Source organism: Cyphomyrmex costatus, unplaced genomic scaffold (assembly GCF_001594065.2).
Source record: "Cyphomyrmex costatus isolate MS0001 unplaced genomic scaffold, Ccosl1.0 scaffold364, whole genome shotgun sequence".
Classification (NCBI taxonomy): domain Eukaryota; kingdom Metazoa; phylum Arthropoda; class Insecta; order Hymenoptera; family Formicidae; genus Cyphomyrmex; species Cyphomyrmex costatus.
The window spans coordinates 305,378-324,107 of NW_017277819.1; the positions used below are offsets into that span (position 1 = coordinate 305,378).

The 18,730-nt window shown below is 36.0% G+C and overlaps 1 protein-coding gene across 1 annotated transcript in view; it reads left to right on the forward strand.

Annotated features, from left to right (window-relative positions):
• Window positions 1-18,730, forward strand: part of LOC108776603 (LIM domain only protein 3) — a 111,009-nt gene that overhangs the window by 83,427 nt on the left and 8,852 nt on the right. Inside the window, exon 5 of the mRNA XM_018543274.1 lies at window positions 14,163-14,319. Coding sequence (XP_018398776.1) covers window positions 14,163-14,319 — 157 coding nt within the window. The remainder of the gene's footprint in view (window positions 1-14,162; window positions 14,320-18,730) is intronic.

Sequence of the window (18,730 nt, forward strand, 5' to 3'; positions counted from 1 at the left end):
ACTTTTATATATATATAAATTTTAGATACTTTTCAATAAAACCGCAGAGAATCAGAAAAATGTAATTAAATATAAGATTTAAAAATAATTTTGTAAAACCATCGAAATAATTACGTAGCAATTTCGAACATGAGAATTGCTACAAAAGGTTTTGACATTCTATAACAACCAACTTAAAATAAGTCCCTCATATTTATTTCAATTCAAACAAAATTATTTTCAGATCTATAGCTATAGCTAAATTTTTAGATACTTCATCAAAACTGTTCTTTTCATGTGTGTATTCTACGATTTAAAAAAACTTTTTATCGAAAGAATACGCGAGAATAGCGAGAGAACAGCGCGCAGCTTCCGGCCAAGTCGATGGACTTTACTTAATGCAAAGCCAACCCATGGAAAGGATTAGGTTTGACTAAGCCCGGTAGCAAGCCTGTCTTTCGACCTCTTGCTTGCTTACTCGATCGTACTTGTTCTCTCTATCGCCCGTCTCTCTGACGTCTCTCTTCGAGATAGACTCGCGATGTTCAAGTTATCAAATGCGTCCGGTCAGGAGGAGACATCGCCGGAAGTCAAACAAGCTGCCCTGGAAGATAAGACTGTCAGCCGGAGGTAGAGGCTAAGGGATAAGGAAGCTATCAGCTTATTTAGGCTGAAATTCTGAACGAGGTAAAACTTCGCCGACAAGTTGCACAACGTTATAATCCGTCAAGGTTTGCTCCCAAATAAATCGAGTAAAATTAACAACACATCGATATCTTCATCCAAGGATAGTTTCTTTCTCGCTTTCGTGCAAAACGCGGTCTCGCGAATGTTAACGGAATTCGAAGTTTTCAGCGAGCTTCTGCAAGCTAATTCTCTCGACAAGATTGAATAATTAGACTGCGGTCCGTGCAACTTTGAATTATGCGTGTTCACGGCGTTGTGCCGGAAGACTGAGGACCCTTGGGGGACCAATTTGTTGATTAAGTCCGCCATAAATTTAGATGCTTGTCTTCTAAAGATGGAGAAGCATTTTCTAGACAATAAATATTTGTATCAATGTATCAAATATGTATGAATATTAAATATATTTGCTATTGTCTATTGATTGCAAGCAGAGTATAATCAAATGCGAGGACGATAATTTAAAATCAAACAGAAAAAGTTCAGCTAAAAGGAATAAAATTATTCTAAAAGAAACGGTGTCTTTAGAAATTTCGACCGTATATTTGCTAGAATTTCATCATTAAAAATTAAATTAAGAATTAATTTAATTCTTTGTATTTTAAGTGACCATTTTTTTCGTTTATAAAAATCAAACGAAGAGATTATCAAAGAGAAATCATTTTACAATTACATCAAAATTAAACAAAAATTTAGAAATAGTTTTGCCAAGATTGAGACAATCGGATATTTCTCGTGGGATTACGCAACTTGTTCTGATATTTTCCAGTCGAATTATAGACGTCAACACCACTACCAGTATCCCTGTCATCCACAGCGCTCGGCTATGGATCGAGGGCAGCGAACCTCGCTTTTGAGCGTAAAATTGAATCAACGCTTTTTAAATGTCCTGTACACTTCGCTGTATACATTTCGTTTAGTGTTCCCTTGTGTTTGATGCGGAACGAAGATCGTTGACAATACCATACCAAATTGTTGCAAAATTCATGGCACGCTCGGCCATCATCCGACGATCGAACGTTAAGCATAATTCAACGAAACGAAAGCACTTGTGGCTAATAATTGACAGAATTAATAATTAACAAACACAATCAACACCGCGATATTTCAAGAAGTGTTTCAAGAAGTGTCAGATCTAAATTTACCCTCTCTATCTAACAATAAGTATTTCCTACATCTTGAATAAATAATTAGATCTAATCTGACAATGCTCGAGAAAGGAGCAATATTGGCATTATCAATCAATACCGATAAGTATTCCTGTAGACTTTACATCAAGTTCTCTCTCGAGTGCACCTCGATGATAATCCGGGCGAATCCGCCTGGAGTGAAATCACGGGGCCAACAAACTTACCCGAACGAAACCTTGACAATGCCCGCCGGTCACGACTACACGGAGGCGCGCGATATGGTAACTTTGCTCTCCGATCCGACTACACGCACCCAGAGCCTCGCCCTGCCCTAAAGTTGGCGCGGTCGGGTACGTTACACGAGGAGCTACATAACGCCAAGAGAACTTAAGTACTACCCCGTAAGTCATATTTAATCCGACTCACCAGCTCGGCGCACTCGTGCTGCTATCCGGACTTCAGCTTTCTCCAACGTCGATTCGTTGTATCTGCCACGCACACCTGCAAGAACATATAAGGCAATGTCGGTTAGATCGAGAAAATAATCACGACGAACATAAAATGAATAAAAAAAAGTTCATGTTCGTGAATCTGCATTAAATCTATGTATAATAACGTCGCTTTTTCATATATATAATAAAAAAAATTTACTGCCTTCAGCGAAACTGATATTTTTTAATAGCAACCGAGTATTTTATTTGTACAAAAAAATTTAGTTGCTTCTATTCAATACACTTTTTAGCTTTGTAAATAACGAAAATATCTGTTTATATCAAACCAACTAAATTGTTGCCATAGATTTTCTCATCGTGAAACTTTTCATATTACAATTTCTATTGTATTAAATCTTAATACACGATTGAGTGTATTCTATGCATTTCTTTTCTTTAAAATACTCAAACAAAGAATAATGGAAAATCTATTCGTTTCCTTTTTTTAAAATACACAATCTTATACATAAATACTGTCTAAAATAAAATTTAATATGTAAAAAAAATCAATTAATATTTTTTGTATATACTTATAAAAGTGATGGAAATAAACTCTGCAGGACATAAATAATCTATCGTGTATAGTAAAGCAAAAAATCAATGTGTAATAAATAAAGTTGTTGCTCTATTATGACGCGTTGTCATTAATCATACAGAAGAATGATTTTGTTGAAATATTAAAATAAAAAATTTAATTAAAATACAAAACTGAAAATAATTTTATTGGACCATCAAAGCATGTAGAACGCTCAAATTGCAGTTGATAGAATTTCAAATTCTTTGCGGTAACACTCATCTTGCTTGAATATCCTTATTAACTATTTTAATGGTTCCATCACAATTATTTTCAGATCTGTATTTAACTGAATTTTTAAGTACTTCGGCAAAACTATTCCTTTCATGTAAAAAAAAGGCATGATATTGCAGTTGAAAAATAACGCAGTTCATCGCGGAAGAAAGTGGGAGTGTAAGAGACAAAACATTTTAAATACTTCAGAAAACTATTCTTTCCGTGCAGTAAAGATTTTTATCACACAAAATTAATGCTTCATTATCATCAATGATGTTCGGAGAGAAGTTAACTTGTCCGAAATTCCATTTCACCCTTACTCGATTCCGCATACTGATACGTGTGCTCTCGCAAGTATCCGACAGAACGTCGCCGTAGTCGCTGCTCGTTACGTCAGATCACAATCTCGCTTCGAACTGCGACGTCAATTTGAAGAAGACGAGAGCCCGCCGGGAATTTCACGCGACTCGTGACGTCGACGGCGATCCTGGCGAGCCGATAAGTACTCGCTTCGGGCGACCGTAGATTTATTGCCAAGCTTGCCGATCTTCTGCTCTCTATGAGCCACCCTTTAGACAACCCTTAACCGCCCGACCATCAACCTCCCCTCTCCGACTTACCATCGTCTCCGTCTTGTTATGCCGCGCTGAGCGATTCACGGAATGCCTCCTCGACCCAAGACTTGACTTCCGTTTTATTGGCGGAAATAATCTTTGATGTGATTCCGCCGCGTCTTGAAAGTTTTTCTGCCGTTACGGGGACGACGGTAATCGATTCTCGACGAAGAAGACGTTCGGCGTACGCGAGATAAACCCGGCCGATTGGGCATAATACTTAACCGCGTCATATTCTTATCGGCTTTCCATCGTATCAATGCACACTGCCTCGATGGTGCCATAAATGAGAACAGTCGTTCAAACAAAGTATAGAATAATGATTGTTCGTATCACACCTTCAAGTCTCTAAAAGCGATATAAGTTCAGAACGTGAACTGACATCATTGACAAACGCTATGTAGTTTAAAAACTATGATCGTTCCTGAGATATCCAATAAATTAGAGATCTTTTAATGAGAGTTACGAAATAACATTAAGGTTAGATTGACGATGTCACCTTTCAGGAAAAACGTTGCAATTGTAGATGTATTGTACATAATCATATTATATTTAAAATAATACAATTGTGATAATGTATATAATAATAAAGTCGCATTACATCTACAATTAATTTGCTGAGAAAATCAATTAAAATTAAAGACATTAAAGGGTCTACAATATAAATCATAAAGACTTGCATATTCAAAATAATTTTCCTAAAATTTACACAAAAGCAATTTCATAATTTTTAAAGCAAAATTTCTTCACCGGATTTATTCATCTTGTATTCTTTGTAATTATATCGCAAATAAAAAAAATAATATTCTAGAATCGAGTAACGTATCGCACGAATTTTTCTATGGTATCTTAATATCCAAGAGCTGCGACAGTGTTATTACAGCTTGATGCGTTTTTTAATCAACCAATATTACGCGATGCTATTCTCAACCGTGCGAGATACAGAGCGATGCGATTTAACGGGCTCTCCTCGACTCAACCCTTCCGCCGTAAGTAACAAAGGAACAACGGCGAGTCCCACTGCGGTATCTGCGACCCATCGCTGTCTTAATTTCCTTCGTAATCTACGATATTAATATGGCTTAGGGTCGGTCGACGCGCGTAATTTCGCGCCGCGCAGAAATTAATAGAAAGACGAATGTTCCCTCCGCGTGCTTTACGGTTGAACGCTCGGCCGGAATGGTTAATAGCGACGATTTCTGCACGTTTCCGCGCTCACTTTGCGAAAGTGTGCCCTGCGACCAGCGCAGAAGTAAACTCCATATCTTTCAGACAAAGTTTCGACTTAGACGCGATACTCCAATGGACAGTATAATGCATTATAATATACGTTATTTATTATCTAAGTAATTGTATCAGGTTGCTTCTCACCCTCTGATAAAGTTAACTACAATGTTCAAGTTGGCATTTAACGATGTATGGAAAAAACTCACAAACCGCATAGCTTCTTTGAAAAAAATATTTTTAATGTAATTATCAATTACTAATTATAAGCTACATTCTATGTATTCAATAAGTTATGAAAGACATACACGTATATTTATCAGCATTTTTTAGCGTACTTCAAACGCATTTTAGTTTGAAAATCAAAAATATGTTCTTTATTCAACAAATTAATACAATATAATACAGAATTGGCTAAATATGCAATCAAATTAATGGATATCGAGTATATTTACTAAGCAATCAAGTGATTAGTAATTGTGGTTATTAAATAATTAGTAATATATCATAGTTAATAAATAATGAAAATAATCATTATAGCTAAATTAATACTCGGTCTTGTGATTAAATTATTAATCGTTAAACAGGAACTGATTATGTCTTATGAGAGATCGATTTAAGAATTTAAAATATTAGAAACATTTATATAACTCGTGCGCGCGCGTTTATTCAAAATTTTTTTTTAATTTAATTTTTACAATGATACAAACACATAAAATTAACGGCATTTTTTCCAAATTTTTATTAGAGAAATATCATAGGCTGTCAAAGATGTGCAATGATAACGCAATCCCTTGAATTAAATAATTACGTTACGCCATTGTCAAATAGTTATTCTAGAAAGTAATGGTAAAAGTAACGATTCATTTTATTAGAGAAATATCATACGCTGTCAAAGATGTGCAATGATAACGCAATCCCTTGAATTAAATAATTACGTTACGCCATTGTCAAATAGTTATTCTAGAAAGTAATGGTAAAAGTAACGATTCCATACTGAAAGAATCATTTTGTTAAAAAATCTAAAAATTTAGCTAAATGTATAGATTTAAAAAATAATTTTGCTGGACCATCAAAAACAATTAGATAGGACGAAAAATTGCTTACTATAGAATATCATAATATTTTCCAGCACTGCTCCATCATGCTTAAGATATTCCTGCAAAATTTATTTTTAAATCTGTATCTAGCCAAATTTGAAGATTCTTCAGCAAAATTATTCTTTCAGTGCATCCTTGAAATATGACATTATGAATTTAACAGTATGTAAGCAAGCAACATGCAACGTCGAGGTTGCGATTCATCGGAATTTCACCTTGTTGAAAATGACACGCGCAAGATATTCTCCCCGACGAATCTTGTTCAAACGTCGCCTCGCGCGCGATAGCGATGCGGAAGTCCTCGGCATCCGTCCATCGTTCGCGCATGCGATCGCGGATCGCACGTCGGACAATGAGACGTGATTCGAGACGGCGCACCCTGCCGCTTTGTGTTATCGAGTGGCATTCCGACACGTTTCTGGAGTGACATTTAGATAGCGACGTCAACTGTCTGCGGAGCAAATCCGTCGTGGAAGCGAAGGCTCTCCTCCTCGTACTTCCCCGGAAACCTGACGGCGAGAGCCCTCGCCAGCGGAGCGAGCGAATTCACTGCTGATCGAATTAGCGCGCCACGGTTCCCCGATACCCTGACAGTCTGAATTAATTAACAGGAGAACGCGCTAGGTAAGCAGCCATTATCGCAACAAAGTGCACGCCGCGCGCTGAGCGAAAGGTAACTGTTCAATGGTGCAATCATACATGTCAACTGATAGACAACATGAGTTTTTTATGAAGAAAATAATTCAATTAACTAGCAATGTCACATATAGCTATGTTATGCGACTTTAACATTTTTATATAGTGATAATGATATACGGAAAGAATGCTTTGCTATAAGTAATCTGTATAAAAAAGCTTTAGCTACATACAGATTTGAAAATAATTTTATTAGACTATCACAAAGTAACTATTTAGATATATAAAACGATCAAGAGGACTGCTAGAATGTCACATTATGTCTACATGGTATTTCCAACAAAATTATTTTCAGATCTGTAACTAAATAAATTTTTAGATATTTTAGCAATTTATTCTTTTCGTGTAATAAATAAAAATAATATATATATAAAACAACCATTTTATTAATAATATCTAAAATATAATAAAAAAGCGTAAAAATGGTTAACAAATTCAGTTATTACAGAATCTTCTATCGAGTCATTGTTTGCTTTATGACAGCCACGATGATCAAGATGAATAAAGAATATCCTCTGCATCAGATAGTGATGTAAGTCCCAGGTAGTCGCGCGCGGCGAGAATTTTGCATCTCAGCGCGACGTCTTGACTCCATTAACTTCACACTTAGCGACACCTTAGAAAGCCCGTTGCCGTCGAGAGATCTGATTAGGGGTTCGAGTCTCTGCTAAACGCGTTAGTCTCGGCTGCGGGGCGTCGCGCGAGAGGACGGGGGCGCGGCACCATCAGGTGTTAGAGAGTGGCGACCCCGGGAGTAAGCATGAAGGGCGGTTGCTGGTGTCTGTCTCTTCATAGTTTGATGCAAATTGAGTACGAGTACCACCAACTACCGGCAGTATAGACATTTTCCTGGCTTTCTCTCCCTCCTGTCTATCTATATATATGTAGACCACACACACCTATATCTATACACAGCTATCTGCCTCGATCTAGATTCTCTGTCTCTCTCTGTTTGTCTCTCTCCTTCTTTGTTCCTGGAGAAGACTTCGCGATCGAGGAAGGAATTCATTCCACGCGACCCTCTTCGGCTTCAAGCAAACCTCCACTTCTCCCTCCGATCTTGACTACCACCAAAGTGTTGCCGTTTGGGGTTTCCCGTCCCATGTTGCGGAGCTCGCGCTGTTTGCCGACGAATCTCGGAGGCTTTCTCTCGACTTAGCAGCGACAAGAGAGAAACGCGTTGCGTTTCGATCATTTAACAGTTTAGCCGACAAGTTTTTTGACAAGTTATTTTCCAAAATGATTCTATTAAGGATGTATGTCATATACTGTTGTATTATTACATTTGAGTATTTTTGTGTTAAGTATAATTCTCTTAGTTAAAAATTATTTAATTTTTGAGTTGCTTCAATTTTTATGTACAATCGCATTTTGTTAATATTATACTTAGGATAAACCCGGTATATACGCCGCGTCAGGAAATACGCCGCAGAAGTCAGAAAAAATAGAAGGAGTGGGGATAATTTTCCGTCAATTACTTTGTTACATGCCTTTATGGTATATTAGTATTATGTTATGATTTCAGTTCTTTACTGTTAATATTAATGAAATTATTGCGAGTTAAATCGATTTTTTACTGTAATAAGTAGTGCCATCATAATTTATAATCTACATAAAATGATTATTATAGAGCGTGTAAAAGACTTAGTGGTTATTTTGCAATACATATGTGTAGAGGAATAGTAAAGCATGTTGTATAGCAAAATACAAGTGCTTTGCTCCTGTATTGTTTGTTTAATTAGTTGTCATATATATCCCATCTATTTGGGATATACGGCATTTTTAGCGAGCGGGATGCTGTGCCGCAGCACAGACGCTCTATTTAAGAAGTTTTTGTTAATTCTAACAATTATACATTGCATTAATGCATAAATGTTGATAAATCTTAAACGTTTAAAGATTAATTTCAAAGATTTGAAGCTATTTGAAAAAATTGTATTAAGTCCTATTTGTATTCCAATTTTCATTCTGAACAATAAAAATTGTCATATATTAATAAACAATGCAAGTTACGTCGTCATTTTACATCTTATTTATAGATTATTTGTGGTTTTCTTATGAATTATATACGAGTGGCCATATTATCCCCCCCCTATGGGATAAATGGCAAAAATGCAGGGGTTTGAAAAAGTTACTTTTTAATATGGAAAATAAATTATTTTGGATTTCTAATATTTTTTTTACAGTAGTAGATAATACAAAGTTTTCATTTGTATAATTAATTTGCTTTAAACATAGTAAATAATAATTGATAAATTAAGTTTTCGATAGGTGCGGCGTATATACTGGGTTTACCCTATTTGCAAATTTATTTATATATTTGCATATATATATATATATACACACATATATGTATATATTTGTATGTGATATATATGAAGCTCTATCGTATTTCATTCTATAAATTCTCCAACATGAAAATCATTCCTAGTCGTACTTTAATTCAATGAAATCTATAATAACCTCTATCAACGTCAAATATCTCATTCGCTTGGGCCATGAAATATATCCCATGCATAGACTGATGATGATATTTATACCTATTAGCCATTTAAATATACCTAATGATTACTATATAATTAGACTACTGCCTCTGATTCTCCTAATCTATCACATATCAGATGTAAATAAAGGATGATTCTTTTGAACATGTATGTTTGATTTTTGGCTAGGGTACGAAAACGACCGGCGATACTAATGCCTCGAACGTTTAGCGTTGCAGATTACAGAAACAGCGTTTATCAGGGAAATATAGCGCGTATCTAGACGCGAAATCACGACACCATTATAAAGGATCGTTCTTTCCTGTCGCTCCGACGAAATCCCCCATCCCTCGCTCCTTTCGCACCTATACGCCCAGTAATGTTCCTTTTTATGGTGCATGATTCGAGGCTGCCCCCGGGATCGATTTTGTTCCGTAGCGCGTGGTACTTATCGTACCCCGTTACGAGGACGCATTGCTTTTTATGGTGGTTACATGTTCCGATCGCACACAGTGTGTATGCCTTCTCCTTCTCGCATCTTCTTTGTCTCCCTTCATTCCTTTTATTCCGACAAAACGAGATGTGTGTCAAAAATGGCATCGCCTAAACGTACTGTTTTATAGGTAGATTATCCAATCCAATGCGAATTATTCGCAGAAGAAATCGGAGAAGGACGATTCTAAGTTAAAGTTTGATTATTTTAAAGATGCATTGAATTTCTCTTACGAGATAAACGGATCATTCAGTATAATTAATTCAAGTATTTAATTGAATAGACATAATCGATAACGAATGCTAAACTTGTACGCACGAAATCATTAATGTATCTCAGATACCCGACAGGGTGTCCTAATTTCACTGAACAGAGGGAGCTTATTCATACATATATTATGATTAACCCACACTCGACTATCGATCGAGACATTGTGGATTCACGTGCTGATCAGGCAGATATTTTAAGTTCAATTATACCGTCGCCAATCAAACTAAATATAAAATCGTCGCTCGCTATTTTGGATCGAGTTTCTAACGTAGACTCTGATGCATTCGTATAACATTTCGTATTTATATTTCTGAATCGACGACGGGCTAGCGAAAATCTTTAACGGTGGTGAATAAGATCAACGAATATTATGCCAAACGAGATAACTAATACGATTTAAACAATTAAATATTCCGTTTTGGAATTGTGATCAGTAAATCTATATTTACAGCAGAATCAATAATTTCTGTATCAATCTCGGATGCCTTAACTTCTCGTCTTTTTATTTCCAACTCAACAACGGATAGCAAAAATCTTTACCTGTGATGACCAAAATCAAAGTTATTATGTACAAACCGATGTAATTAATACGCGTAATCAAATACTCTGTTTTGGAACTGTAATCAATAAACCTATGTTTATTTGGCAGAAGCTTATAACAGAATCTGTACCAATAATTTCTGATGCAGTCTTAACTCCTGGATAATTAATACGATTGTCAATCAAATACTTTGTTTTAAAACCGTAATCGATAAATCATATTTATAGCAGAGTCTATATCAGGAATTTCAATCATCTCGTTCTCATTTACAGTAAATATAAATGTCTTTCGGTTTACAGTAGATAGTTACTTTTGGAAAAAATACTTTTCGCAAACGTTTCAAAGCTGTCGCGGCTAATAAACTTCGAAAAAAACTACAATTTTATATAATTTTACAAGATTTTACTCAATTTCACACAATCGTTGTACATTCATTATTTTTGTATATCAAATAAGATATTATATATATAATGTATGTCTATATATATATATATATATATATATATATATATATATATATATATATATATATATATATATATATATATATATATACATAGCACTGGGATAAGAGACTTTTATCTTTCAGTTTTTGAACAGTCGCTGAGTCCACCGGAAAAAAATGCAGATTCTGCCGGATATGTCGTAGAATCTCATTGCTATTTCATAGTCCTCTCGAAAGCAGACGACGTCGGCCGACCGGCTCGTTTCGAATGCTACAAATGTGCCGCGCGCGCTCGTTCAGGTGGCTCGAGTAGGTGCTGAAAAAAATCACGTCTGCATTTACATAAGCGCCGGTATAAACCACTCGACAGAGAAATCCCGACATAAAACCGAAACAGGATCCCATGCGCGGGACAGCACATCCGTTGAATACGCAATGGCCGTATGTAGCCGGTGTACCCTTCTACCGTTTCCTTACCGAAAAAAATGCTTTTATTATTCACCGGTGAATTACAAACACGAAAGTATAGGAGTTTTATTCCCAACATTTGCACTGATGTGGAGTTTACACGGTTCATCGACGTCTGACAGAAAGTCGCTCGTTTCGTCGAAAAATATCGCCGGCATCGAGACGCGCTTTCGTTCCAAGTTACGTTTAAATTTAATATACATATATCATATACATCTAATATAATAATAATATAAGCGGCATGCAGTTTATATAATTAAAAGATTTTATATGGAAAGAATAATTTCGCTATAACGGTTTTGAATGGTGTCTAAAGATTTAGCTAAATTTGAAAATAATTTTGTTGGAAGAACAGAAAGTAACACAAATAGTATGTATTGATAAAAAAATAAAGTAAAAAATGTAATACTGACATACATAATTTGTAAGCAAACTGTAAAATCATATTTTCTCAGTAAAATTAATATTTATGACATGTTAAATTAAAACATAAATATTTTTTTCTTTTCAAATTTATATTTTAAAATGCATTAATTTTGTTATTTTAATTACTCACACGAACTATGTTATTTTGACACTAAAAATGAACACCAACGATAAAATAATATATGTTAACAATTTTCAACACAAAATTTTAACAAAGATACGTGTATGTGTATATGTGGACCATTTTTAACATAAATATAAAATGTTTTTCATTGTCCCGATCGTACTGACCCTTTCTCTACTTATATATATGACATATAGCGGTCTAAATTAACTTATCAAAAAATTAAAAATTTTTAAATCACACTTAATAATCACGGTCATAATATTATATGAAAAAATTTTCGCGTATATTATTGCATCTGAAATAAACATATAACTTATCGAAAATTGTCTCAACTGCAAATACAAACTTCAGGAGATGTTTCTTTTATTATTTTATTGGATCGTTAAAAAATGACATAAAATCAAAGATAATGCAGCAATATCCGAAACCTTATGAGAAATGAAGAGACGAGGGTCGATTCTCGCCAAATGGTCTACATTAATGATATCCGAGGGATTCAACGTGTCCCAAAGACAACTATGTAGAAGTTCCGCGAGACTCCTCCGTAAGACAAATCGCGCGAACACGCCTGTCATATCGTGCGATCGATACGCGGTATGTATAACGTCTTGAGAGTGATGTTCCCGACGCCTGACGGGAATTTTCAAGCTCCCGTGGATCTTGGCAAAACGATTTTCGTGTCCCTCGTGGATCTTCGATCCATTGTGACTTGTGGCGCGGTGGAAGTGCCGGTCGTCCTTATACAAGCCAGCTTTCATGGCTCTTTAGCATTTCCGGCATAACGTCCTTTATACGAACGCCTTCTCCCCCCAAAAAGCACGGTTAGAGAAAAAAAAAATGACTTTTAAACCGGCAATAAAAACGAAAAATGTGAAATCTTTGATTTTAAAGGCTCCGCCAGCCCGCCCGCCCCTTAGCGAGAGCGACAGTTGGTCGATGCGTATAACCCTCGGTGGCAACCTTATTTCTCTGATATCGCAAACCAAGCACGTTCGGTACCTCGCCGCCGTCCCGAAATCCGCATGCAGCGGTATGTATATCGTGTCGGATTACTCCAAAATCCCGGACTTTTATACGCTGAATTTTAAAATACACTCTTCGGTGCCGTCTCTCTGATTTTATTCGTTGACATTACTCCGAGTAATTGACATTAATCCAAAAATGGACAAACATCAAACTTGTGCACGATCTGCCAAAAGAATTTTCTGTCGCATCAGGCGACATTGTTTAGCCCCTTCAAACTCTGATTATAATGTATACGAAATTTAAAGATATTATGAGTTGAAATTATTTAATTTTATCAACGTCATTTGAGATGTACACAATAATAAATATGTTTAAAAAATAGTCAAAATTTTAATTTGAAGAACTGATTGTTTGGTATGAATTACTTGTATGAATTAAATTTAAAAAAAAACTTTTTTTAACATAGTTCAAATGAAATCAGATCTGAAGAGATAAATATCTTATCAAGAGCGCAGAGGAAAGTTAGAACTTGTAAAGAGAAAGAAGAAAATAAAAATGTAAAAAAAGAGAAGTGCAGAGATTTCCAATCGCTGGTAATCTGAGTACGATGTCTGCGAATCGATTGAAAATTTACATTTAAGAGTCTTGAGAGGCGCCGGAAAAAGTGGATGAGGGGTGGCGTTTCGCCGCTTGTTTTTATTTTCTAGCAATTTCCTCGGCGGAGCAAAACGGAAAGTGACCTTAAAAGAAATTAGCACGCTTTACCGCTCTACCGATTTCGTGTGAATCGTAAACGAAATTTCTTCCCGTTCCTTCGCCACTTCTAAATTGTGAATCAATATGATAATGCGTGTCTTCGTTTATTCGCATTTCCTCCTAGCCTTTTTGATATGAAAATTTCGCAAAGATTGTACATTTTCAATACAAAATATCGCAATTGAAGAATTTATCTAATTGATTAACACATTTAATTCAATTTTATCTCAAAATTTAAGTTTAAAAATATATTGTTTTCCTGCTATTGTTCACTTATTCATAAATTATGTTATTTTAATACTAAAAAATGTTCAATATCAATTTAATATTCAAATAAACAATAAAATTATATTACATTTTTCTCAGATGTTAAAAATTTAACATATTTTAACAAGGACCAAGTTTGACACAAATACAAAATATTTTCTTTTTACTGTGCAGCATAATTGTAACGCGACAAAATTGATTTCTGATTACAGATTTTGCGTAGGCGACAGATTTTATCTCTGTGATAACAAGATCCTCTGCGAGTATGATTACGAGGAGAGGCTGGTTTTTGCCAACATGGCTCTGCATCCCCCGCCCAGCGCGACTTTGGCACACATCAAGAGACAAGTGACCCATCTCCAACCGCCGGTAAAACAATTTGCATTTACTTCTATGATGATAGGACGAGTTATAGGTTACGTTGTTATAGAGAGCATATTATGTCTATCGATCAACAGACATATTTTCGTTACGAGGTAACTTTATGTAAGATACAATAGATCGCATCGTGGAATCTCCTCTCTGGACCCTGGCCATCGGGTTTCAAACTCGCAAGGTTTCAAACTCCTCAAGGCGCAACCCCTTAAGGCGGGTTAAAGTGGCAGGTCGCCTGTCCTGACCCTCTCGACAACAAAGGACTCCCCCGAGGGCTTCAGCTATGCTTTATCATCCTACCATCGTCTTACGAGTTAGGATATCGCGTGTCCTTATTAATTAAGCTCTGCCCGTTAAGCAAGCCTCGTTGCATGCCTTAACGATTCGCTTCTCCTCCGCTCGAAGGCGGAACGTGCGAAAGAATTTACTCTTCACGAAGATCGTTAGACTTCTGGAAGCTATTTCATAAAACTACAAGATTATTGAAACATTTTCTTATGATAGCAAATTTTTTATTAACATGATGAAAAAGTAGTTTAAGAACTTTTATCGCGCGAGAAAATATTCTTAAATTTCTTATCGATTTTCAAGCAACAAGACTTAAAAAAAACATTAAAAAGTAAAAAATAACGTTGCAAATAAATTTTTTTTCAGGAAAAAATTATAAAAAAAAGTATACACACTAAGCAAAATGTCTTGTTCTGTGAAACAAAATTTTATTTTGGTTTACAAAACTAAACAAAGCTGTAATTTTATGCAAAAAATTTTAAATTATTTACTTGGTATAGTATAAACAAATATTTTTGTTCTTTGCAAAGCAAAAAATTACTTTGCAAAAGCAACTAAATTTTTTGTTATATAAATAAAATATTTGATTATTGTTAAAAAATGTCTCAGCTAAACAATTTTACTGAGGCACTAAACTTTTTCCTAGTGCATATTGTACTTAATTAAATAATTAACGTGAAAATATAAAAATTATGATAATAAAGAGCAAATGACAAGCAAGGAGGAGAGAGGCGATTTTCACGAGCAGAAACGTCCAGAATTATGAACTCATCGGCGTTAAGCTTGTTGGGATTAAGTCTTCTTGATTATCCTAAGGCAACAGCGTTGCTTCGAAACAATATCTTAAGCTCCTGCCGCACGAAGGACCACGTCCTACTCGACCTTAGGAGACTATCCATTTAATCCGGGTGCCGTCTTGCGAGGATTTCACCATCTTCCTTGCACAATAACTTGTCACGTATTCTAATTCGCGATATTTATTTAGAAGTAATGACCGAAATAATACTTATGTAGGTAGAAAAATACTATTTTATTATTGTAATATTAGAACGCATTATTGTATTCCATTTATGTTCAAAATAATCAAAAATCTGCAAGCAAAAAACAATTTTGCTAAAATATCTAAAACTTATCCACAAATATAAATCTAAAAATAATTGTATTGGACCATCAAAATATTATATATAAGTATACACTGTTAAATATTAAAAAGAGCAACGGCAACATAATTCCTTGAGTTAAAAATAACATTTTGTCGTTTTTAACTTTCATGTATGTCAAAATGTAAATCAATTAATCAATATAATTTTCTAACTAGTTTTAAAATACATAAATACTCAATGTGTACATTTAATACGTACAATAAATGAGTTAAAATTTTGAGTCACATTATCTTGAGTTAAATTCACATTGTTTTAATATTTAAATATTCAATCTTATCTCATTGTTTTAAATTAATAACTTAATGAATAAAAGCAGTAACGACCTACAGAAATAATTAAAAACTTGACTTATGTATAATTTAACAATTATGAATTTAACAGTTTAAGAATCTCAAGCATGATGAGCAATGCCGCAAAAAATCTTAACATTCTAGCAACTAATTTGATTGTCCTAATAATTATTTTGATATTCTAATAAAATTATTTTGAGATCTGTTCTAATTACATTTTTAGATACATATGCAAAAGCGTCCTTTCTACATAAAAGCACACCAATCTTTTTATTTATTTTTATTTAAAACAAATTTCTCTCACAAAAATTGAGTTATTAAACGCGTCATCGACAATCACTGCTAATAATATCGCTCACCGTCATCTCTCTTAGAAAACCATTAACGAGCCGTGGTAAAGTGTTCGTCGCGAGAATTTGAACCTTTGGAACGTTTCTCAGAAGCGGTCTAAAACCATAGATGCTCGTCGCACGCTCGAATCGTACGCATGTACAGAATAACGAGGTCCCCACCTCGATGATATCAAGCTCGGTAACGTGTACTACTTATAATATGCAAATTCGCTACCCTTAACCGCCCTCGCGAGCGAGCTGCGTGTAATTCAGGGGTTGGTAACCCTTGCGACTCTATTCGCGTGGGCCGTACCTGCGTGTGTGGGTGCGTGTGAGCATGTCGCTTATAATATTTAAAGAACTATCGACTCAAGTCAAGAGTGTATACTGTTAAATCTATAGTGTTAAATTTAACCTAATTTAAGGCTCCACTGCTTCTCACTATATCGTTATTTTATATTAAAACATTAGATAAATTTGACACCATATAATGTTAATATGACGCTATATACAGTGTAACGACTTAAATTAAGTTAAATTTGAGACTACAGTTAACAATCGTGCAAACATTTTTCAGGAATGTCCAAGCGCGTGCAAATCTACCTCGCCGAGGTCGAACGTGGTGTGTCGCGTCTAAAAATTCGTGAACTCGTCAATTCTCGAACGGTATAAGAGTCGTGTCGCTTTAATTAATACGAGATATTTTTTATTGCCCGATACGAGGAAATCGACGCTGTTATTCTTTTTTTCTCGCGTAAATTTCTGGTACCGTCAATCGGGAAAAATTGGCACGTCCGCGGTGTATTCCGCGATATTGCGCGATCCAGCAGCTTTCACACGCAATATCGATTCGCTCGGAGGGTTTACGGGTTATAAATGACCGGTGTGCGAAATAACGGGATGGCAGACTAATACCAATAATCGGCGTGGCATGCTAATGTCGTCTGCGCATCTATTACGCTAAAGCCTGATGGATCCCTCTTGACATCTCGTTCCTGAAGCGTGAATATCTTCAATCGCGGAGAACACTCAAGATATCTACCGGTTAGCCCGAAGGTCGTTTAATATTTTGCATCTAAATAAGAGGAATTAACACTCTTTTGTCTCAGATGGCAGTAACGTCGCAAATAGATCATGCACAAATGAATGATCGAAGTGAAACGTTAACACGTGAGTTTAGATCAATCGTGATATTCGTTTATATATAGTGCTAATATATCCCTAAAAGAAAAACTGTTTGGTTCTCGTTAGATTTAATACTAATAAAGTGCAAGGACGAAATTGAGAGTACCTATAAAGCATTCAAGAGGAAAAGAGATAGAAGAAGATAGAAAGGGAGAAAGGCGTTAAGATTCTTAAAAACCGCGAAGAGGGTGTTCGTCCTGAAGGCAGCTGCCACCCTTGTACTCTTCTTAAGCCGCGGCGAAGTACCGCCGACGGATGGTGAAAGGAAGGAAGGGAAGGTAGAAAGATAGTTTTTCTGATTGCTTGAGAACAGACAGCTGTCCCAATCTTTCTCAGCCGCCCTGGGAGAATCCACCGCGCTTTTGGCGAATAATGCCGGGGAGTGTTGCTTACGAATAACTCAAGTATGCTTGATCCAGGGTGAATTGAGAGGGGGAGGCGACGAGGAAATGAAAGGAAGTGACGAGGCTGGACCGCCTTTAGCCGTCAGCATCGACAATCGAGTTGTCTCGCGGTGAAGAGACGGATGACGGATCGTTTCCGATATCTTGGTCGACCTATTGAAACTTTATCGTACGTTGGAATGCGAGTTTTATGCACGGGGGGATTGCTTCAAAATCGATAGTTTTTCTATTGTTAGGCGACGCCGCGAGACGCTCCATTTGATGAGCGTAATTAATAAGTTCCATACCGAATATTAAAAAGTTTACTTTTTGATATCCAGAAATAATTCCGGAGTAAAGAAGTTGAGAAGCTCGTATTTTTAGAAGAAAGTCAATTAAAGAAAAAACGCCGTTGCTCCGCAAATAGTAACGACGGTAAAAAGACTCATTGGAGTTTTAGCTCCGTTTCCCGACGAGGAGTTTCGATCGAGCCGCGCAATCTCATCCTCCTTAGAGACAAGTGTAACGCGCTTAAAAATTGGCGAGAACTTTTATTTCGGTCTAATTTTCCCCTCGGGACTCGCGGCGGAAAACGGCAGGGAGAGGACTGAAAGGGGAAACATAGCGGGGAATATAGAGTAAGAACGGAGTAAGAACGAGAAAGAGAAAGACACGACGAGAGAGTTTGGAACGATTATCTGAGTTTTAAAACAAACTCTCGAGTGTCTGCGAAGTCCTTTGCGAATCAGAGAGGGGGGGGGGGG